This window comes from Nyctibius grandis, chromosome 5 (assembly GCF_013368605.1).
Source record: "Nyctibius grandis isolate bNycGra1 chromosome 5, bNycGra1.pri, whole genome shotgun sequence".
Taxonomy (NCBI): Eukaryota; Metazoa; Chordata; class Aves; order Nyctibiiformes; family Nyctibiidae; genus Nyctibius; species Nyctibius grandis.
Genome location: NC_090662.1, coordinates 27,036,661 through 27,062,064, shown reverse-complemented (window position 1 = coordinate 27,062,064; position 25,404 = coordinate 27,036,661). Strand labels below are relative to the sequence as shown.

Here is a 25,404-nt window from a genome sequence, read left to right as displayed (position 1 = left end):
AGTGCACTGATGACAATGTTGTAAAATGCTGGCAATATGCAGCAGGGTCAAAATACAGGAACAAGAATTGGATATTTCCAAAGAATGGGAAAGAGAAACAAAATTTAATGCTTTAAGAGGGAGAGCAATATATTTTTGACACACTAACAGCAATAGACGTTTGCTATAAACTGGGAACTCATCAGTTGTAAATGATAGAAACTCTGAAGACTGGGTTGAATTAGCTTTTCACAGAATGGCTGTGTGCCACAAGCATGATATAGACATGCAAAGACAAGCATTCCTTGAATATACTGGATTAAGCATTTCTGGTATAATAGTACTACTAGTACTGTTGCAAGGCATCTCATAGAGATGACTGCACAGTTCTGGTCACCAGTGTTCAAGAAGGTGGAATTCAAACTTTAACAGAGAAAGGCTCCTAAGATGATAAAAATGAAGAACAGGAGGCTAAAACTCTGAGACAAGGTGATGAAAGCCTAGGATGTATAAGTATAAAAGAATTGTCTAAAAATGCATCATAGGGCAAGGAGGAACTGGAGTTGATGAAATGCTAATGAAGGAGGGAACTATCTGAGATAAAGGACAAGGTTAGTGTGCTAAAAAATAGGAACTAATTTGACTATAAGGTGATTCCTATACCTATAGAACAAGCAGGACCTGAAATGGCCTTCACATGGGGTGAAGCAGGGGGTGGAAAAGGGGAAGAGCAGTGACAAAGACTGATTCAGCCCAGCTGTTAAGAGAGGATGTGGGTACCTTTATGAAGGAGGCATCAGGACGTGGACCTAACAATCCAAGGGTTCTTTTCCAGTTCTCTGTGCCAAAATGAAATCAGGGATATTTGCCCATATCCTCTTCTTTCTATTTAGTTGCACAACAAACAAGGACCAAGAAGGTGCTATGCCGCTGTGCAACTCATTTGTTTTTGTTTGTTCAGTGAAATGAACATGCATGGAGAGCTTTAATCAAGTTCTCTCCAGGTACAATGACTCTCTCCACTTGCCTTCTCAATTTCAATAATGTTTGTAGTGTTCTTCTTTTTAAGTCAGATAGATCCTTCTGAGCCTTGAGGGCATTTACATACTACCCTTCCTTTAGAAACTTGTATGTAATGAGTATGTTAACGATCAATGTCCTTTAAAAAACAGCAAACTGTTGAGTTGCTCCTGACCTTCTGTTCTATGGAGTTAACAGTTATTTCAGCCTTTGTCAGTCTGTCTTGTAGAAAGAAATATTGGGATGTCAACTGTAATTTGTCTTTGAGCAATTGCACACTACACAGTAACTATTTGCTCTGATTTTAGTCAAATTTATTCTCATTCCTTTTATTAAAACTGATTGGCAGAAGGAGCCCAGTATATTCGGTTACTCCAGACTTTTAAAAATAATGAGCTAAAAGACAACTACCTAATAATTCAAATCTTTACAATCTGTCTGTTGCCTCAGAAATGAATATCTATGGAGAATGACAGATACTGCCCTGTTCGCTTCACAGACATTTACCACTTTAATCCCTAACCCAGTCCCTTTTTTTCTCCACAGCAACGTAATGCCCTTGTGTTGAAAATTGTATTTACAAGTAAGTTTCTATCACTTCTAGGCAATGACAGCAGCACTAGCAGAGCCCATTACTGCTCAGCTATTCAGATTTCAAATAAATTTAAATGGGGAAAACCATTCCTTTCTGAGAAGGAATAAATAAAGTGTTTTATTACTCTCTGTGTGTGTTGATGGATGTGTATAAAATATAAGTAAAAAATAAGAATTCTGTATAAGGAAGGCCATCTTTTGAACGAGAGAAAACAGGTGAGGGAAGCATGCAAATTTTGATAAGCTGTTCATTGGAAGCCATACAAAATGCATCTGCAGAATGCTATTTGTCTCTGGCCTCACCATCTAGCAGGTCCAGTTATGTTCATCATTATCTATAGGAAGAGTTAAATTAAATACTGAATAAGACAGGAAAATATGCCATATACAAATGATCTAAAAAGTACTTTCAGGTAGTGAAGCGTCAAAGGCACCGTGTGCTGAAATTAAAATGGTTTATACTCAAAAACAGATTTTCACATATTGATGCTATGATCATCTCCTTGACAAATTATGAATCCTTGCTGCAAACTATAAGGGCATTATGAGAGTTCTTAGACATAGTTCAAAATTATAATAGTAGGTATGCTGCTGTTCTCCCCATAATGGCAATTATACTGACTGAACACATTAGCTACACCATGAGAATTCCACCTGTACATGTCGTAAGGAATGACATGCTGAACCCTGTATAATTGTCATTGCAAATGTAATTTTTATTGAAAGAAGCTATTCTATATTCATAATAGTACAATGACATGGGAGTGCTAAATAAAATGTCATCCTGACTGCAAACAAATCCTGTTGATGCAAGTGCTGCTTATACCACTGCGTCTGCCATTAAGAAAGTAACCACTGTCTTCTGGGAAAGCAGAGTCTTGTTCAATTGAGACTGTGAAAATGAGAGCTCTTGGGGAACAGACCCGGGAACCTGGCAACCACACTGCTGAAAAAGGATTCTCGCAACAAAAAGAATTTGCATGTTCACCTCTGTATTACCTAGCAAGGACACTCCTGCAATTCAAGATTCTGTATACAGTATCTAGTACACAAGATAAAGTGTAAACAAGTTACCAAGAAATAGTTTTTCCTTATTTTCCATGACAATGCAATGCATCCTATTAGGGCTAAGCATACTGTACATCAAGTTCATGACAAAATCTGTAGGAGTTTAGCTAGCGACACCAACAGGAGCAGGATTTGGCCCTGTTAGCCAAGCTAAAATATAATTTTTTTGGGATTCCTTTCAGCTGCTTCACCTTTTGTATCAGGGGAATGGCTTCAATGGGACAAAAATTCTGGTGGAACACAGTCTATTTACTCCTTTCAAAAAAAGTAATTTCTCTGAGTTGTCTGATTAATTTTCAGCTGCATTTTTAGTCAGAAGCAGAATTTAGTTAAGCAATTAAATTATAAACACAGCCTATAAACCTCTAGCTTCACCTAACTCACAGAGTGAATTTCCATTTACTCACTGTATGTGATAGGCTTTCCTCTCATCCATTCTCTAATATAGTGATTTGCCAGGTCACTTAAGGGACAGATTTGCTATCCTAAGAACATGGCAATAGTTTCTTTCAAAGTGTGCACAAACCTAATGTAAAAATGACTGAAATCAGGTACAGCCTTCTTTTTTTTTTGGGTGCTTGTAACTGTGTGTCATCTGTGCTTAATGGTCTATATTTCCGACCTAATGAGCCTAGGAGGGAAACTTTCTTAGGATGCATTTGTTTTTGATGGCGTGAGATAGGTGCTTTCACAGAGGAATTGCTGAAGGGGCCTCCAAGTGCTCTGAATCACCTGCTTAACGAATCGGGAGATTACCTGATCAACATGAGCTCGTATCAAGTCATTCTGACAGGCTGTGGCATGAAAACCCATACCACCACTGCATCATCTGCTCTCTTTTGTAACAATTCCAAATAGAGCTCTTTTATTTCCAGGGCATTTAAAGTTTTCAAATGAAAACCAGTGGAAGCTTTGGGAACCAATGAAATTTTTTGAATCTTCAGTTATGAACACTGACTTTGAAAAAAGTAGTTTTTATAATTTGCTAGTATTTTTTGCTTGTTTACTGGCTAAAGCAGCTGTTCCCCCAAAAATGAACCATCTTTCTCCTTTCAAGTCCCTCATTGGCAAGGAGCTCCATTTTGAACTACTTTCATGCAGCCTTTAAAGTAATCAACCCAGTCTGTCTTTCCAGATGGAAAATGATTTCACCCTGAGAAAGCTACCAACTCAATGCCCCTTCCCATAACTGTGGCTGATACTTGTGGAAACCCCACGAAGCATCATGATCAGGCTTCCATTGGGTCTGTGTGTATGTCTAAAAAAGGTAAGACAAAGTAGTGCGTGCATCTATTTCGAAGTATATATATGCACAATTCCTCATACTTCTGTGCAGCCAATACTACTCAGCCACAACTACTACTTCAGCTATGCTCTTTTTATGATCACTGTTAAATATTTGGATATAAGCACTCAAAAACACCCTCTGCACTATTGGAGAATATACAACATGTCAGCTTCATGAAATTAGGAACACAAAGAACTACCATCCTTGCAACTTTCAGCTGTAACTAGAAAAATAAACATATCACTAAACAAAGCCGTATCAGAGAAATATGAAACCAGCTTTACGAAATTAGTTCTCCTATCAAGATCTTCATCAATAAATCCAGCAGCCCCATTAAAAAAATTGATACCATTTTTGCTGATGACTATGAAATTACATTTCTCTAAAAACACGAAGTTATTTTGAATTTAACAGCCAAACTTTTCTGCACCACTTAGTTACACCTCTTTCACAGAAAATACAATTGCATCATATTCCAAAATATAACATTATCTAAATTGCTAATAAATATGCACATCATAGTTAAGTAATGAAGGATGCATGGATTATACTACATCAAAATTAATTTTACTGTTCACACATGTTCTGGTCAATATCTTGGTATTGTTGAAATCAACAAAAATAATAAAACAACAGACACAACACACTAAATCAGTAATACATGCAGACATGAACACAAAGTAATCACCTGAGTCCTTTTCTGCTGTTGCTAAATATAAAACAAAAAAAAAAACAGAGAAGAAAAACATCATTACAGAAATATAACTATTTTAGTTTCATTAGAGTAGAATAAATACCAAATAAGCAGTTAAAATCTTTTTAAAATCTTGAGTATAGCAGTGAGAGTCCTGACAGTCACCTCATCCAAGTGATGGGTTTTGTCAGCTGAGGGAGAAATGGTGTATCTGTTTAGGTAGTACATTTTTATTTACTAGTTCTATATAGTCTCTATTTCAGGCTCACTGGCTGAGTTTGCATTCATATTGTGCCTGGGAATTTAGAAACAAATAACAGTAAAAGAATATAAGAATGTAAGAATATAAGAATATTATTTTTGTTAGAGCCCTCTTTGCATCTCTACTTTTTAGGTAGTTACTATTGGTATATAGCTGATATTACCATGCAATAGCTGCAGTTTGACTGACTGATATGATGTTGTTCACTGAAGAAATATTCAAAGAATAGGAAAAAAATCCCAGTAATGTACAACAGCTACATTTGAGGACATTGGTAACGTTATAAAGATAATGACTATGCTTTCTGTATGCAATTTGAGGAGTAAGCAATCAATGTAAACAGTAACATGCATTACTTTCAAGAGAAGAACGTAATTTCAGTGCACAGATACAATAATGCTCCCATAAACCTAAAGAAGCAGAATGGAACCTACTGCTGAAAACTATTACATTTATACTGGTAAAAATGTAGGATATTTGTAATGACCTGAGTATAGAAAGAGACAAACACAGGTCTCATTGCTACTGAAAACCAATGCGTTTTAATTTTCTGATGTTATGACGCTGGAGCCCTTCACTTTCAAATAGTACTCTACTTTATTCTCAGAAAAGTACTCAACCTATTTCTTGTTGAGGTACTAGTCTTATATGTGCAATTATCTATTGTGCTTTGGGTTTACAATTACATGAGTGTAAAACTACTTACAGAAATCTAGTTATGTTTCAACCAAAAGACAATACACCCAAAAAGAAATCTGCAAGTCAAAATATGCCATGGGATAGATGGCACTTTTATGTGCTGTTCCAGCTTACTGCAGTGTAACAGCGTGCATATCTTAAAGTGCAAAATTTGCTACTTGCAGTGGAACTGCCACAATTCTCTAGGATATAGTTAAAAATCCTGGGCAAAGATGTATTTACTTCACTGAAAAAAAAACTTTTCCAATCCGTTTTAGCGTCAGTGGGTTTAGATATCTTTTGCATGCTTTTGTCACCTTTTAAAAATGTTTCTATTTTTACATCCATTGTTTCAACAGGTTTGCTAAAAAACTGAAATACTGAACATCAAAAAACCCCTTTTATGAATACAGAAAGATAAAAACTAAGAAAAATAGTACTTTTGCTTTTTCATTTTCCAGAATAGATTTAATATTCATCCTTCTTTCTTTAACACAACATGATATCATAATTAATTATGATAAACTGGTTACTAAGATGGTTTCATGTTGTTACTCCCATGATATAATACTGGTTGCTATAGTGATGAGATGGGTTTTTTTGTTAATCACTTGTGAGACTGGTTAACTCATGTTTTTCAGAGAATTTGAGCAGAAATGGAAAAAGGAAAAAAAGTTGGCTTTATAATATTGCTAAACATAGGAGGTTTCTTCATTTTGCTGCTATGCTAACTATTTCTTCTAGTACATTGCTAGAAATACATGCAATGAAAAAACATACTATGAAAAAAATTGGATTTTTTAAAAGCAGAATTCATCCTTCATATATTTTCCTCTAATTGACTCTACTTCCAAAAAACCAGTTATATAGATGTGCACACACTGTTTTCTACTCCTGAATATATCTGTACAGGTATATCTCAAACTTTCTGCACTTTATGGAGAATAACAGATGTGTCTTGACAAGGCAATTGACTATTATGACTTCCTTTTTGTTCTACATAAGGTTTACAAACATTAAAACAACATTGTGTATTCTAGCCATTTTTTTTGAGCAAACCTTCACTAATTTCATGGTATACATTCTAGAACATATGTAAATTCCAGAAAAACTGCCGATTACCATTAGATCTAGTATTTTGTCCCACTACTTCATTCAGGAAATCAGGATGAAATTGAGGTTTTAATGATCAGATTATTATTAAATATCTGACAACACAACAGCAAAAATAAATAAGACTTATCTATCTGCCTGCCTTATAAGTACATCAGAAAAGCATCTATACCCAGAGTTTTCAAGGTACTGTTACTGCAGATAAGGAGAGATTTCCTGTCAGTAGTTTGGTTACTAGAAATAGTTAGAGAAATAAAAATAACCCGTGAACAACCTTTTAGATTTATGGAGAACTCAAAAGTATGAACAAAGGGCATCTTAAATTAAGAAGTCCTAGTCTTCCATTCAGACAGGGTCCCAGGAGGCATATTAAAGCAATGAATAGGAAAAAGCTCCATAGTTCACCAGCTGAGATTTTAATGAGACATTTCCCCTTGCTGTGGAAGAGGTTTGTTCAGGAAAGGGAACAGGCTGCTCACAGAATATTCAGTTAATAGGCATTGTTGGCTTTTACAGACACTTTGGCAGTTGATTGCTGTACTAACCTTCTATTTTGGCATATTCTGTAAGTCGAGTGTAATTGATCAAGGCAGCCTTCTCCAGACATTTTCTAACCACTTTCTTCACCTCTTCTGCTGGTATGGGAGTGGCAATATCTTTCATTAAAACCTGTACCAGAGACAATTATACCACTTGATTACACTCATTACCCAAAACACAAGGGAAAAGGATAAAAGTATCCTAAAGTTACGACAGTTCTGATAATGATTAAAGGCAGAAACCAAAAAGGAACTATTTCAGCTGGTGGAACTAGATATTTGTCTTTGAAGTTTTCTGTTCAACCCTGATTTGACTGCCTAAATGTTATTTATATACAATACCCCTACTGTTTGGTATCTTGCAGCATGCCAGTCAGTCTTCACTTGGATGATGCCAAGACCAGTATAATAAGAGCATTCCATGGATAGGTTGGATCATGGTGCCCACTAAAGATGTGGATGTGGAAATTTGCTTGGTTCTCACCTGTGGAAAAGCTTCCACCAATGCATAACCATTGACCCTTCAACAGTGTATAGGAGAAACTGTGAACACCACCATCAGAGCTAGCTAATACCGACTTGCTTTTCTTCCTTCATAAAGTTATTCAAATTCAGCATGTCCTTGCTGTGAAAAACAGTCATCTATAGTAGGCAGGGGAAACACTGAACTTCTGGTGGAATATTTTATTATAGACAAGCAGAAGAACAGATCGTATAAAGCTTTTCTAAAACCTGCAAGTTTTAAAAGCCTATTAATTTTTAAAATACAGGATTTTGATAAAATGGATTCCCTGTTTCAAGTGAGGTAAACTGAAAATAAATACCTCTTTACATGAATGCAACATTATATCCTCTGGATTGCTAACACTGAAATTCATAATAAAAAAATGGAATAAATATTGTTAATAATTCACTTGCATTTTTACTTTAATTCTAAACTCCATTAACAGGTAGGTGTAAACAAAACTCAGTATGTTTTTACCACATTTTAATGTAAATAATACAATTTCAGATAACTCACAACCTTTTAAAACTGCTTCTCCAATGGATCCCCAGACAAGCTACCCTCTTATAAAACATATCTAAAGATTACTGTTAAAGGGAGAGAGCAAGAGATATGGTCTGGGGAAGGATGTGGTAGAAAAGAAACAGGTTCAGCACCAAAGAAGCTATTACAAAGACATTGTTGCAAAGCAGACTTCTTCCATTACTTGAACACACATATGACATATCTACCTTTGTTAACTTGCATCTTTTTAAATGAATAACTTCTGGGTTATCAACAAGTGAAAATACAGTATTCAAAAACTTTTATTCTGCATTTGATTTTTTTTCAAAATTTTCAAAGACAGGTAAAATAAAATGTTTGTAACCCACTGTGCATCCACAGGTGTAGGCATGTACATTTATTCCCAGTCAAGACTGACAACAGTGTTGCTTGAGCACCAGATAAGAGATTACCATTGTCATTCGTAACAGCAGGAACGGTGAGAGGAAATGGCTGTTTCATATAACGCAAAGGAATCTACACAGCACTAAAATCACTGAGATTATAAGTGAAAGAAAACATATATACCCAGACTTCCCACGTGTTTTTGAGCATGGCAGAGGTTTTCTAAGAGAGAATCTCCATCCATGCAGTGTTCTGCAGTGCAGAACAACTGACACTCCCCGGGACCAGACCCCTCAGATTTTGGCAAAGCGAACACAGACTGGGATCTAAGCTTTTTTCAATTCATACCTTCATCGGGCTCCTGCTGATACAATTCCTCTGGAATCTCTGCTGGAATTTAAGGTTCTCTTTCCTCAGAGATGACTTAGATGCTTTTACCATTATGAGGTCTTCTCCCTTCCAGTCAATACAACAGGGTTTGCCAGGCAAGAGTTTACATTTACAGCTGCCCATGTCAGTTTTGCTGCATATAGCTTGTTCCTCTTAAATTGACTCAGATTATGCATTTATGGAAGATTACTTGGATTATACAGAAGCTTTTTAATGTTACATATCAGTATAGACAACATCAGCAGCATAGAAGCCATAGAAAGCAGGAAAGGGGGGCTGTAGAGTAGACTTGTATTACTTTAGAGGCAATGCTGGGTAATCACTAAATTATAAAGAAAGAGAGTCACTACAGTCCAATAAATAAATCCTACAGAAAACAGCTGTTTGCCTCTGTGGAAGATGCTGAGAAAAAAACCTCTCAGTGAACAGTTAAGACCAGTAGTAAAACACCTGAGACGACATGAGTCTGCTTTCAGCAGCCTGAAGGCAAAAGAAAAATGCAGGCTTAGTACTGAAGCAGAGTTTAAAATATGTTCTCAAACTTACCCTTTCAAGTAATGAAAGTGTGGCTTTTAACGCTCCTTCAGGACGTCCAAAAGGGAAACAGTATCTTAAAAAGTAAAAAAAAAAAAAAAGAAAAAAGAGGAAGAGAAAATGATCAGAATTATAATACCTAAGTTAAGAATTTACTTTGAGATGTAACTGTACACAACTTGTATTAAATTATATTAGCAGAAGACTCCCATACACGAAGTACTAACGAAAGCAGCAGTCTAACATGGAGCATATATATGTAGTACAGCAGTATCAGCTCACCAGCAGCTCAGGCCTAAATACAGAAAAAATACAAAAGACAAAAAGCATTACTTCCATTTTCTCAATTATGAAGGAAATTTAATAGCCTCTGATGAGCTTAATTGTCATCTTCCTGGAAAGAGGTACTATTTCTCATGTAGCCATGACAGCTACTGGAGCAGTGAAGTAACACTCTGTATATTATATCTTGTTTTAATATTGGATTAAGATAGGACAAAATGTCAGATATTTAAGTTTCTAGAGATATATGGGAATAAAAATGCCTGGAGATATTCCATATTTTTTCCTATGATATTATAAATAGCTTGGAAAAGCATTTTATGTTATCTTAAATTTTATCAGCTACAACTTAAACCATACCCACTTCTGCCTTAATACTTCTAAAATTATGTAAATTAAAAAGTGATCCTATTCATAGCTTTGTTTTTCATTTTTGTCTACTGAATGATCCAACATATCAGCTCAATAAGACTACAATTCTCAGGCAACTGTAACCTCTCTTAATCCTGTCCATAAAATCTTGCTGGGATATCCCCAATTGGAAAAAGGATTTTTTATTTTGTTGAGATTATTTTTTTCTTATTATTACTCACTGAGAATGGTAGCCTCATATTCTAATGTTTTCCAATACTAAAATCTTTTCTAATGATAAAAGGATTCAGACCAGTGAATTCTAGATATACATTTTTGGTCAGGAAAAATAAAGCCCTGTAAATGAGGTCAAAAAAGGATTTCCTGCAATGAGAATTCCAGTATTTGCTTTGCCTCATTTTGTTTCTTTCTTACTGTAGTGCTAACAATTTTTGGGGACAGATTAACAAATTAGCAAAGCAGATTTAATGGCCTTTAGGCATTAAGTCATCTTAAAACAGAACACACCTTTAGGTGATTTGTCTCCTCCTCTCTTTTCAGTATATTTCCACAATCCTTGATTTGCCTTTCCTACTGTTTATTCCTATCAACCTCTAATGGTAGTTTTTGAATAAATGTCACTCATTTCTTGATTATACTTAGTATTTCAAATCAAAGACTTCCTTCCAGGTATGTTCTGCAATGTAAATAACATAACAAGCTTCCAAAACCCAATCAGTTTTAAGTTAATGATCCAGACAGAAGTCCCACAGTAGAATAGGGTTACTCAGTTTATTGCAGAGACAATATGTATGAGTACAACATGGGCAGCAAGCTTATGCGTGCAATTGGTGCAAGGAGCTTCTGACAGAGAAGAGTTGTCTTCTTGAGATAAGCAGCTTAAGGGAAAAGAAATGTTCACAGTAGAGACCTAAAGGGACACTTAGCTGTCCCACCTCTGTGCTGTTGAGGAGGCAGAGAAGCAGCATCTTGCTGGCAAGAAGAAATTCAGTCTCTTGCATAAAACTGCCATGGCAGGCAATTTCACACTGTCTGGCTGTGCCAAAGATGCTCCCAGAGCTGAGGGGATCTTTAAGGATAGGGAGACATAGATAGTGACAGTGGTTAATTCAATTATTAGACATATGGACAACTGGGTCTGCAACATCCAAGAGAACCAAGCAGTAAGTTGCTTGCTGGGTACAAAGTTAGTGGACCTCAGGAGATACTTATATAAATTATCTAGGGGAGACTAGAGAAGGAGTAGCACTTATGGTCTACATTAGTACCAGCAACATACAGAAGTGTAAGAGGAACACTCCAGAGATAAAATTCACACAGTCAGGCAAGAGGTTAAAGTGTAAGACCCTCATGACAGCTTTCTCTGAAATATTGGCTCTTCCACATTGGATGCCTGAGAGGCAGGCAGAGATCTGGAGTCTCAGTGGGTAGGTAAGATGACAGAGAGGAACGTTTAAGTACCTTAAGAACTGGGAAATACTTTAGATGAGCGCCACCAGCACAAGATGGGCAGACTGCATCTTAATCATCATGGAGCCAGACTGATAGCAATGAAAATGAAAATTAAAAAGGCCATAGGGGAGTATTCAAACTGGAAGCTGCGGGTTAGCTGAAAGGCATAACATCTATATGTCTTTTATAGCGATGGTGACTCATTATTATACCTTTTTTTTATTAGTCTCATGCACATAAAGGCCTGAAGGTGAACAGAATTATTCAAAAGATGTCTAGTCTCTCTTCTTGTTCCCCTATCTCCCTCCTTTCTCTGTATATATTCAGAAGGCTTCTGCTGCTTCAATCTTTTTTGGGCTACTCTCACTGACCTCACCGTTGTGTATGAGTAAAAGTACTTATATTCATTGGAAATTACAGTGATTGTGTTTCTACCATAAACTTGACAGGATATGGTCATAAGTATGCTAATTACAGGCCAGAGGTCTTCTCCCCATTCCAATACTTCATTTTTTTTTTTTTGTAGCAAGCATGAGAAGATTGTAACAGAAACAAGTTTTCCTTCCCCCTGCAAATGATGTTTTTGTCAGTACTCTCCTGCCTTTCCAAGACATGGGTAGGAAGCACTCTGTCCTATGCTGCTCTGTATTGCCTCTCTTACAAGAGCTATTTAATCCCATGGAAGACAGGAAATAGGAAAGGTGTCAGGGATGAATCTTTAAAGGAAATAAACGAAGGGAGCATAATTTTTTCCCCAAAAGAATACCCTCCAAGGAGAATCCTAGCTCTCTTCAGTTTAATACAGAGATGAAGTCCCAAGTGAAGACTGCTATGTCCTCTATGCTCAAAAAATCCCCAACAACCTAGTTATGAACATGACAGATACTAGCGAATACTAGACACTTACCTCCTCAAACCAGAGAGGCATCCAAAAAAATTACAGTCAATCTTGCCAAACAAAAGCAAGCTGTTTCACACAGCACTATTTAAACTGTGGAACTGGTTGTCATAAGGTGATACAGAGGCAAAAAATTTCTCTAAATATATTCTAAAAAAGGATTAGATTGACAGAATAATGGCAGATAGGTTGGCTTAGTGTGATAAACTAATAGATTCGGTGGTCTATATGCCATTTTTATGCTAAGCTTCAAAAACCATCCATTGCTGGAAAACAGAATGAAATATCATCCCAAGTTTGCTCTGTTTCTTGTACTCCTTCCCTAAACACCTTCTACTGGTATTGACAGTCATTGACATATGACAAACTCTTTATTCAGGATGATGGACCTTAGCTGATATAGGAAAGATAAGTATATCATGAAACCAAGAAAATTACATTAGACACATAGAAAAGATTTAGTTGCCATCTATCAAAGATGTTTTCTACTCATATGATTTTTCTTATCAGCACTAATCCAGAAATTACTATGGCTGAGTCATTTTCATTCAGACAATTTTCTTAGTCAGAGTTATAGAAAGCTTAAAGTTTAAAAGGATCAACAAAATCAGGCCTATGTTCTTGCAAAATCTTTTCTACCATAGAAAAATACAACTCACATGATACACAAATAAATTTTAAGCACAATCACTTGTGTAAACAAATTATTCCATACTTAATATATTCAAAAATTCTTTGCAGGTAGACTATTTTATTTTCACTCCACTTGTTCAAGACCAAAATTGAACACCATGAGAAAATTCTTCCAGAACAAACTTAGTATTGATTGAATAAATTATACACTCACCTGAAATGGCTTATTTGGTTTTCTAAAAGGGAGGAAAGTCTGTCCTTAATTTCTTCAAACCTTTCTTTCTCTTCAACAGATACTGTTCCAATTCCATCTGGCCTGTAATATTAAATATTTAATAGTTGTTGATATCTCTTCACGCTGATTCCTCTTTGACCAGTGATCTTTAAAGCTTTCAGTTAACATGCATACTAACTCTCCTTTCCCCTTCCCCACTGCCTTGAAGGATAAACAGTAACTTGTGGATATAGCTAAAGAGCAGACTGCAACTGGACAAATAATTTAACTTTTGAGCTGAACTTTTAAATTCAAGTCCTAAGTTTCTACCTGATCCCAATATGAACACAAGGTAGCACATATTTCTTCCAAATCATTCCCAAAGATATATAATATCCTTTCTCCAGAAAATTAGTACTATTGGCATAATAGAGGGGCCTACTCAGATCTTGTTGAATTTAAACTCCTTGAATCTTCCAGATATTTTCCCAGAGGCACAATGTGGCTGAAAGTTATTTTAAAATAAAGGTGGGAGGCAAACTACAGTGAGAAAAGCCAGAGCAGGTAACACCTAGGAATCCCCCTGCTGAGTGAGCATAGATTTTTGATCCTCCGTCCCATAATGACAAACAGCAGCATGTAAAGAAGACTTCCATATAAATATAGCATAAAGGATGCAACAAATGAATAGCCTTTAAAAAACAAAAGCACTGGCATTTTTTTAAACATCAAATTTAAATGCCCAGAATTAATAATAAGGCTTGTACTAAGTACGTTAAGCACACACTTAGAGTCTTAGCATAAAGGTTTATGAATGTATTTATATTAAAATAGTGACAAAATTAAAGAAATTTAAATACACATTACATGCAGTCACAACTTCTCCACATACAGCATACTTTAAAAAGAAGTATCTGAAAACTTCCTGTTACTCTTAACTTCCAGCTCCAGGGTAACAAAACAGCTACTGCTTCCCACCTGAGTTTACTACCCTGACACTAAGTGTGGATCCAACCTGTACGTCCTCCAGAGCCTCCAAAACTGCATGTCAATGTTTCTAGAACTGAGAAAATTGTAGTAAAATGACATGAAGAAAGACAACATTGGTTTGCTAAACTGCTACTTTTACTTTCTCCACTATACTTAAATCTAGTAGGGACAAGTTGCTACCTGGTCATGACATAAACACTTCTCTCACCCCTTAAATCACTTATATTTGTGATCTGTCAAGTCAAGGTGGAAGGAGTGCCTAACCTCCTTAAATTATTGTGAAGATAACAATAAAAATCAGATATGGTGGAGATATGAGTAACCAGGCACATCAATATACTATTGTATAAATTTGATGTGAAAGAGCAAATGACTTATCTTCTCTCTTTTGATGGATGCCAGGATACTTTACCTCAGCCTTCTGACAGATGGAAAGGGTTCAAATTTAAGTAAATTGCACTGTCTGATTTCATTGTCAGGAGAGATTGTGCTCTGGAGTGATAAAGCAAATAGTTCTGTCATATTAAACCTCCCTGAGGCATGTCATATATATGACAGAAAAGACCTAGGGGTCCAGATAACAATAAGTGAAAAAGGTGAGCCAGTAGGATGTCATATCTGTCAACCTGCACTAAGGCTAGGATCACTACGTACCAGGGACCTGTCACTTCACTGAGTCTGTTGTCACAAAGAACCTTGCTAACAATACCTAAAATTTTCAGAACTGTTAAATATATTTTCAGTGGATGTTAGGATAGAAGCAGATGTCCCAGAAGAAAAAAGAAAGAGTACACAAAAAGGTGTTAGAAAAATGTACCATCTATCGCACTGAAAAACTCGTCTCTTGAAAATATGCTTTTAGAAAACAACGCAAACTCTGAATCATTATTTTGCTTCTTCCTGTTAGCCTTATTGCAACAAGCAGAATATAAAAATGCATTTTTATAACACAGTTCTGATACACATATTGTGCTGGCAATCATTTTTTGCGACTCTTGGGAATGTCTACCTACTACTGAGAAAAAAGAAGCCACAGAAAAAAGAATCTGACTCTGAGATGAGCTGAGATAGAAAAAATAGATATAAAGTTTCAAAATTCTGACTCATTTTGTCTTATAGATCTTTTTCTTTAATTGCTTTAAAGACAGAATAAAATAGCACTTTTTTTGAGCTGCTTATTTTTATTTACAAATCACTGTGCTTGCCAAGAAAATCAGACTCAAGCAGTCATTTGGTTTTCAAAAGTTTAAGTCATCCAGAAACTACTCAAGAACTATTTTGCAACTAAAAACAACAACAAATGTGCCTTTCCTACTATCCCAAATGTTATGAATAATGGTTTGGACTTGACTTTTTCCACTCAAAACCGGTATTCAGATTTCTTAATGCAGCCTGAAACCTCTCTTTGAAGGACTCAGCCAAGAAAAGTGATGGACTGTCTTAAGAAGAGTTTTCATTTTAACATTATCTTCTCAAGAAGATAAACGGAGAATGAATTTTCCTTTCCTCCACATTCTTTTCCTCCTCATTCTCCACAACTGCTTTTGGTATTAGAGAACTAGGTGAAACAGTGAACACTCAAAACCTGAGCAGCCTTCTCTCTCTCACTTATACTAGTTTTCTATGTTTTGAGAACTCTGTCAATTGGATTTGGATTGGCTTGTCTTGTCTGCTTAGATCACAGTCTAACTGGCACAGACGTAATGCTGTCTCTGGTCACATCTCAAATTGTTTAGTTCACTCAGACTTAAATATCAAAAGAGATTTGAAATAAATACCTCATGAACTAGAGCTAGTAAATTCAAGTAGGAAGTAGCTGTTCGACCATGAGACACTTAAATAATGACACCAAAAACAGAGGCTGGCCAGAATTTTTGAAGAAACTTTTACTGTGACAATCTTGCAAGATTGGTGTCCTGATGGCAGTCACTCTAGGGAAGCTGATTGATCAGGTGGTGGATTTAGGGAACAGACTATTTTTCCTCACCTGATATAATCCTTTAAGGCTTGGAGTACCCTCTAGAAATATTTTGATGTCTAGAGGTCTTAAAACCTGTAATAATTTGCAGTGGTCTCTTGATGCATTATAGGATCAAGATTTTTGTGAGTAGCTATGGCACGTGAGCTAAAAATGGTATTCCAGTTCCAATGGGAGCTAGATATGATGGACATTGGGTTGACCTGTAGATTGTTTCCAGCCCTCAACTTTGGAAACAGCTTCTCCTAGTGGCCTCTTAGAGACTAAATTGTCACCTTAAGCAAGACTGTTTTGTTGAGACAGCGTTGTGAAATACTAACTGAACATGACTGACTTTTCTTTTTTCCTCTGGAACATTGTTGATACTCATGCTTTTTGCATATTTGTATATTTTACAAATGTTTATAGTCTTTTCAATAAGCTTTCCTCATTAAAAACACAGACCATCACTTTGGCCTGTCATGAAAACAAAGCGTATGAGGAAAGCAATGCGCAGATTGATATTCTAACATGTACACACACACACATAGATGAGAACAGTAAGGCTGACCAAAAGAATCTGCCAGAGAAAGATGAGAAATTATGATGAAAAACAAAATAAAAGAAAAATACTTCAGCTAAAGTCTTTCTTCAAGACATTTATATAATAAACTACATTTCAAGGGTGTAAGAAAAACAAAACCGAAACTTAAATGTCATCTTAGCTCCTAGAAACAAATTGTTTTAGAAGACTTCAGTGCTTTCTAAGAGCACTTGTTTCTAAATTCAGCAGGATGCACAATAACAGGAAAGAACAGTGACAATTTTCAAATTAGCACGATAAAAGTTTGACTTCTTGTTTCTTAGTAAAGAGAAGATTAAATTGTTTAGAATTTTGATGTAGAGTTTCTATTATCTATTTATAGGACTTTGATATCCAAGGACTTTAATACACAAATTTTCCTTTAAAACACAATTGTATTAACTAAGTCTTTTGCAGAGTCCATGGTTATGTTAGACAAGTCTAAGAAAAACAATAATTTACATTATCAGCTTAGAAGCAGGCAGAGCAGACGTCTTTTTATTAACAGAAAATGAAGAGAGCAAATTATCACGTGGCATTTAAACATAGCTTTAACCAGCAGGCACTTGAAGACCAAGCATTTTGTTGTTTATATTAACTATTCTTCAAGCATTCTGACAAAAAAAATGGCACAATAGAACCTTCTGCTGTATGCATTTCTCAGGCTGATCCTACATCTGCTTACAGGTCATACCCTCTTTTAGACAAGTGAATGAAAAAGACCAATTCTGAAGGCCACTAAAACAGATTAAGATGATAAATCAGGTTAATTTTAATGATCTTTCATGCAGTTATATTTTAGGTGGGATTCATTAATGCCCTTCTACTGAAAAGCTAAGCATGTACTAATATAAAATCTTTTTACCCAAAGTATAAGGGTATGTATAGGCATTAATCAGTTGAAATTAATGATAGAACAATGTACAATGTTTAGGGAATGTGAGAGTATGTAATAGCATTAGCTGTTCCTTCATTGACTAAGATGGCAAGTATCACCTTAAATACGCAGAACTTTGTTCTAATATTTCTTAATAATGTGTGAACTGTGATTAATTTTCTGTTGACAATTTCTCTTAGACGTTTCAGAAGCAGATTTGGTTTTGATGTGTTGAAAAATGTGCCTTTGTTAATACTGTAGTGAGGACACATTTTATTATAACATTACTATAGTTATTAGCACTTTCCATCACATAACAGAATCCTTCCTTAAACAACGGTGAGGTCAACATGGCTTCACTTGGTACCTGCAACAGGGGGAAGAACTTTGCTTCTAGCTTTGAACTCAGGAGAACTCTACTGATAACTTTCTTGTAGCTACTTATAACAGTAATATATAGAAAGCTCTGTCACTAATTGAACAACATTAACTAGAAAAAAACAAACTTAACTATTTAGAGAGGCCTCACATCAGAGGCCTGGGCATATGATGCTTATAAGTGAACCACTTAAAAAGGAGAATACAGATTAAATTAAAGAAGGTTTACTTTCCTCTGTGCTCCATATACCTTGAAGATGATCAGCTTCCAAAAATGAAAATGAAGGACGAACTGGATGACGAAAGATGCTTGGCACAGGGCAGTACATAAAACTGAAAGACCTAGTGAAAAAGTTCTATTCTCAGCATTGCCCAACAAGCCTCAGAAAAGGGGAAGATTACATTCACTTGAAGAAAAGGGATATAAATGTCCAAGGATCAACTAGTTTTTCCAGTTTTGAGAGAACACTGCTTTGCATCTAGAAGCACAAACTCATATGGCATACCAATACTAAAAGGTGTATTTTCTCATTCCATTATTCTGGGGAAATGGTGACTGATAACAAATGACTTCTGCATAAAAACACGCTTTCGAGTATGAGATATCCACTCTCACCATTTCCATTATACAGGACTGATAGACAAATGAGACAAACTACAAAACAAAAACTCTTGTTAAGTCTTTAGATGCTGTATCAAACATGAGAGAGAATTTATATAAGAAGCTGGTGGGCTGATGGAATATAACTTCTGATGTAACATACTTCCCTAACAATCCACACTGCAAGGGATCTCAGGCTCCTTCCTCCAGCTGTTGGACAGCCTCAGAACAGATCTAAGATTAAAGCAGAAGGCCCAATTGCCAATAAAAATCAGTGAAAGAAGACCTTGCACCTGCTATCATTACAACACAGACAGAATGTGTAGGGTTGAGAGTCAATAAGAAGCACAGCAGAAAAGAGGAAGCATTTTCTACTGCTTAAAACTGAAAGGTTCCATAAAATCCTGATAATAATGATTTCTTGGGAAAACCATCTAAGAAGAAGTCTACATGCTATTCAAATATGTTTATATACAACATTATACATATAAAAACATAACACTTCTGGGAAGAGATCAACTGGATAAAACCTTTCATGTCAGATGGTGACCATGTGCAGATAAACGGTGAAATTACTGACTTAAGTTCTGGAATTTTTGATTAAATTTTATTGGATATTGTTTATGAAAGATATAAAATGAACGAGAAACCAGCAAGATACAGACAACCTTACTTTAATTCTAGAGTTAACTTAGTCAGAAGAGAAGGAAATATCTATTTGGAAGCTCCACAAGAAATGATTAGAAGAGACAGAGCAATGTAATATTATTTTCTGTATTTTTACAAAGTTCTTTGTCCCAGATTTGAAAGGGATGATTTCTCTGAACATTCTTTTATCACTTGACACAAAGTGTAAAATGGAAATAAATGGTTCTTATCACAAAACACTGAAAAATGAAAAGAAATATATGAATGCATAGCACTCTCTGAAGTTTCCATAGTTTCATTTCTCTTATGTGTTCATTTACTCCACTTTTAAGATATTTCCTCCAAGCATAACAAGGAGCAAGAAGCCTATCAGAGAGTCTACAGTGCCAAATGATGGCAAGGATCTAAGAGGAGCTCTCAGAGACGGCAAGGCTATTGTAGAGATATGAAATGAATTCTTTGCACTGGTGTTTATTATGAAGGAAATTAAGACGACTCATACACTGGAATCCTTGTTCACAGCAAAAAAAAAAAATCTTTATTTTCAGCACAGAATCTGTCCAAAATTAAAGCAACTAAGAAAAAGCTTACGGAACAAATTAGAAAAATAAACAGCAGTAAATTGCCAGGGCCAGAACTGAATTACCTACGGTTGTGTGAAAGTGCTCACTGAGAACTGCCTTCCTCCAGAGGAATGGGAGGTGAAGAATGTGAGATCAATTTAAAAATCAGAAGTGTCCAGGGGAGGTAGGGGGAACTACAGGCCAGTAAGCATTACCCACATCCCAGAAAAATAGAAGGAACCATAATATAAGGATATTTAAGGATAAAATTAAAGAAAATGGGGTAAATGTTATCTATTGTAAAAAAGTCTGTATGGCTTTGAAGCCATAAGGCAGAGAAATCTTATCGTCTCATCTTCCTGAAGTTCTCCAAAGGGATCAAAAACAGGTGGATGAGTGTTACCTGACTGTACCAGTATTTCCAGAAGTCTTCTGTCAGAGTCCCTAACCAAAAGCTTTTAAGGCAATTAAGCAGCCACTAAGAGTAAAAGTCCTCACATTTACAGTGGAAAAAGAGAGAGTAGGAATAAATGGTGGTACCTGCAGTGAAGGTAAGTTATCAGTAAAGTTCTTCAGGGATCTGTGCTGAGACCTGTGTTATTTTACAATATACATAAATAACCTGCCAAACAGCTAAGAGACTGAGGTAACAGTAAATGCAATTGTAATGATAGTTATGTGGCATAGTGTGTAATTCCAGAAGGACACTATGAAATCAAGTAACAATAAAACAGCCAACGATGATCAAGGTAGATAAATGCAAGGAAAAATCAGTTGCTATTCAGGACAGAGATCTTGGTGTTATGATACATAATTCCATGAAACTGTCCCTGTTCAGTAGCAGTCAAAGATGCAAATCAACATTGGGAATTACCACAAAAGGATAAGGAATTAGCAGAAAACATCCATCCAGTGTAATCAATGCATGGTTCACTCCTATTTCTTGAATCTTAGATAGCAAAGAGACAACAGGCAAGGATATTTTTTTTGTCTCTCCTCTGTCTCTTCCAATAGCAACAGAGAATGAAATGAGATGTGTAGGAGTCAAGTTCAAAGCAAGAGTTCTTCAAGCAACAGGAAGCTGAGTTGTGGAACTTGCTGCCAAAGGTGTTTAGGGTGCGAAGGGCTTACACAGGTTCAGGGGTGCAATGGACAAGTACCTAAAACAGAGACTCACTCCAGGTTACTGAACAGGCATATTCTGAGCTGCAGAGTTAAAGACTGAAAGAGCACTAAGAGGAAATATTGCATATGCTTGCCCTTTTCTTACTCCAAGCAGCTAAATGCTGGAGACAGATGACTGACTGGCTTAGAAGAACCCTAACTCAATATGATTGGTCTTCTATGCAAACACACATGCGCTGAAGATTTCAAAATGAAGGCAGAAAGAAACTATTTATCTTCAGTTAGAAACTGATTTTTGTAGCATTACTTTCACCTTCAATTCTCATATATGAACTTCCAATAAATAGGCTTGCTTTCTGAAGAGAAAAAAGGTATAACCAGGGAATATGCTTGAATTTTGAATTTTTCAATTCAGTCTGTAACTCAGCAGGTGGAAAGAAGTCACTTTGCACTTCATGTGATACTCACCAGCATCCATTTCAGACAAGAGGGACTGAATAGAAGTCACAGCATGAAAAGTAGACAAAAGTGAACGTGATGGGGAAGAAAACAATAGCTCCTACCTGGACTGTTTAGACTGAAATGTCAGCATTCAGGAATATCCTATAGTTCCTTGTTCTGCCCATTTCACTTTCACCAGAGATACACAGGTGTATGCATAACTGCAGTGTGAAAAGTTCACTTGTGAACTAATGACTTTGATGGGGACCATAAAGTGCAACAATTCAGAAGAAAAACATTGTGAAGAGGAGCCAAAGGAAATGCTGCTGTAAAGCTACTTAGCACCAGAAGCACAGCCAATGAAAGCTGACTTTATTTACTGGAGGAAAAGGAATCAGTTGATTCAGAAACAAGGATGTGTTTTTGTTTAAACACTCAGCAAGGCTACTCTTTTACTAAAATATCTTGGTTTTTGGCTATTTAGGAAGAGAATGTCTTAAGAATGTCATTCACAAAAGCAGAAACACCTTCTCTACCTAAGCAGTTTGTTAGCTCAGTCATAATGCTCCTCTCAGCAGGAATGGAAAGGCACGAATGAGGCTTGAATTCCTCAGTCTAGGACTCAGCATATCGTGTTCGATCTTGCATAAACGTTTCTGTTCCCAAACCAACAACACTGGCATATGAGACACACTAAGTACCGGTATGCTTGATAACTCTGTCAGAACTTGTTACCTATATCTTCGTCTCAGGAAAGAAAACAGTTGAGGACTGCCCTCTTGTCCTGAGACTAGGTGGCAAGGTCTGCTGCATATAGCCTACACCAGAGCTCAGTTCAGGTCTCCTCTGTGCTCCACAATGTCCCTGAAACTCTAGGACAACAATTTACTTTTATGTGTTTATTCCAGGTGTTCTGAAATAAAACCATGGCTATTGTGTTACAGCCTGCAAGAGCATTACAGCGTGCAGCATGAATCAGAGTTCATATTTCAAGTCCTAGGGTGCAGCAAAAGAACATAGGGGATACCCGAGGGTTCAAAATCTGCCAGAAGAGTTCTGGAGACTTACAAAGGGTGGAAAGAGCCAAAGCTGATTCAGCCTTGTTCATAGTGCTTAGTAGGAGCAGTATTCAGTACACACAATCCCACAACCATGCCTGGGATCTTAGAGAGTGCCTATGACTAATGGACAGCTGAGGTCCATTGTATGACACTGCTTCCTCACCAGTTTTATTTAGCAAATCAGATGTAGTCATTGGTGTGCTCAGCATATGTCCTAGTATGGCCCCGGTATATTTGGTAGATTTGCTCTGATTTGTGCTTGAGTTTCTCCTCACCAGACTACCAGAAATGAAGGCGAGTGACACCTTTATCTGATCATTTGACTGAAATCACTAGATTGCCTGCTACGCTAAAATTCATGCCTAAAAGAAATTGACAATTTGAACTACAGATACGGCTGCATTTCTACATGCTCCTCCCTCACCTGACTTCAAGATTATTTTTGATGATCTTTCTCAGGCTAGTGGAAGGTCTAAGATCCCTCTGTGAAGCAAAGGTGAAATATAAATTGAATACATCATGCCCAGAGTATAAAGCTCTTTGTCTTTGTTCTGTGGTCTTTCTAATTCTCAGCCTGACTTATAAAACTAAGATGTATAAAGCCAGGGATCAGCCTAGAACTTTGGCCTGTTGTGCATTGTCTGTGAAATTCTTTTTTCCCTTTTACTATTTCTTTGTGCTGTGGCAGATGAATGAGTGGATGTATTATGTGCGTATATGTGTGTGTCTGTCATCCTCAGTGAGTGTGTCTGCTTCTGTCCTTGACTTACTTTTCTTCTTTCTTCATGTTTCTTTTTTTCTTCCTTTTTACAATATCTCAGTTCTAGTCAGACCCTCTCTGTTCAACAGTTCTTTTATTCCTAAAACACTCTTAATGCTATTCAGAGAATATCCATACAGAAGGAACAGACAGAATACAGAGTGCTTACCACTGTGTAAATGATGTGCTCCCTGAGATATTTTCATGCACTGCATGCACTGTTGTCCTTCACTTAAATTATGAAATAAAAAGAAATGTATCTACCTTTTGAATTCGTGAAATAAGTTTGAGCAATTATCACTATATATTTGTCCTGTTAGGTTGAAACCAGTAATAAAAAGGCTAGAAACAACACAGACTTAGACTCAATAGGAAATACAAATGTGTCAGGTTCTTCAGGAACTGACAAAAGCAGCATGTTTTTACAGAAAATAGGTTACCAAGTAAAAGCCAGAAAATTGCCTAACTTACCAGTATGAACGTTAAGATTCTTAAGAGTATTTCAGGCACATTCAAGAACATTTTGATTTTGGATATTATTATCAAGGATTACATAATGTTAATCTCCCTCTACCAAAACACTCAGGTCACAAATGCCCAGCTCCTGTTCTCACAGATGAGACTTTGTCTGAGCCCATGAAGGAAACAATATCCTTTTTAAGGATTGTCCCTTCTTCACTGGCTCGATGACAAGTGAAATGGCCTCTGTAACTGACTGGTTGCAAGGCAACATAACCATACATGTTGGAAATAAAACCTATCTTTCTTCTGATCCCTACCAGAATTCAGTTTTGTGGATTTACTAACAGCATCACAGTAATCGCTTTTTGGGACTGTGAGTAGGTTTTCCCTTAGTGGCAGGATTGGATCAGTTGAGAGGGGGGAGATCTATTCGGTTTTCCCTTGTTATTTTTGAACTTTTTAAACATATTTCCTACTGCAGTCTACAAACCTAGTGTGCACAGCAGGGTATAAATGCACCTCGTCCTATAATTTGACAGATTGCCTGCCCTACGCCCCACTCTAGTACAAGGAAGACATGGGTAAACTTGAGCAAGTTCAGTGGATGGCCACCATGACAGTCAGAGGCCAGAGCACTTGCTCTGAGGAGAGGCTGAGGGAGCTGGGCTTGTTCAGCCTGGAGAATAGGTGGTATCTAGAGGGACTGAATGGTAGCTTCCCCAGCTGCTACTGGGAGGTTGACAAGAGACAATGGATATAACTACATTGAAATAAGACAGGTTCAAACTGGGTAAAGACCTGACTGGATAAAGCCCTGAGCAACCTGGTCTGATCTCACAAACGACCCTGCTTGGAGCAAGAGGTTGGTCTAGAGACCTCCTGAGGTCCCTTCCAACCTGAATTATCCAATGATCCTATCTCTAATACCAGCTGTTTGACAGCAGATCTAGTTCCCTCACAATTTGGATTAAGACACAGAAGAGGCAAAAGCTTGTTTTAAAGAATGTGTGCCAATGTTCCTAATGCTTAGCACATCAAAGCAACAACTTAATTTTTTCCAAGTCTTTCACTTGCAAGTGGAAGGAAGCCATTGTCCCAAGAGCATCACTGTGATCAACAGCTCCTGAAGCAGCCTGTCCCTTGAGTGGAAAGAATTACAGAAGTGTCCTAGCTCCCCCTGGATGGGGGTCACACCACATTCCCAATATGTTTTTTCTCCTTGTGGTAGCACAGCTAGAACTCAGTATAGTATGATTAGTAGAAATAGAGTCACAGCTTCCCTTAAACTGCAATATTGTTCAAAATGTTCACTGGAAACACCATTCACTAACACAACACAAATGCAGAATGTAGAAGACTACCTTTTTACCAGGATGATGTCTTTAGCCTTAAATCAGCCTGTCTATACAATGCCCAAGAAAACACACTGCATTAAGATACTACAAACTGAAAGGAGACTTTTTTTTAAATATAGTAATCTGTATAGAACCTCCAAGACCTCTAGAAAAACTTTCATGAACTGATTTTTGGCGTGTGCAACTTCCCTACTTGGCGA

General features: G+C 36.7%; 1 protein-coding gene across 1 annotated transcript in view; it reads right to left on the bottom strand.

The window, feature by feature from the left end:
* Positions 1–25,404, bottom strand: part of CADPS2 (calcium dependent secretion activator 2) — a 337,802-nt gene that overhangs the window by 74,168 nt on the left and 238,230 nt on the right. The window contains exons 14-16 of the mRNA XM_068400325.1: positions 13,404–13,505; positions 9,565–9,628; positions 7,242–7,365 (exon numbers count right to left, since the gene is read on the bottom strand). Of these exons, the coding sequence (XP_068256426.1) occupies positions 7,242–7,365; positions 9,565–9,628; positions 13,404–13,505 (290 nt within the window). The remainder of the gene's footprint in view (positions 1–7,241; positions 7,366–9,564; positions 9,629–13,403; positions 13,506–25,404) is intronic.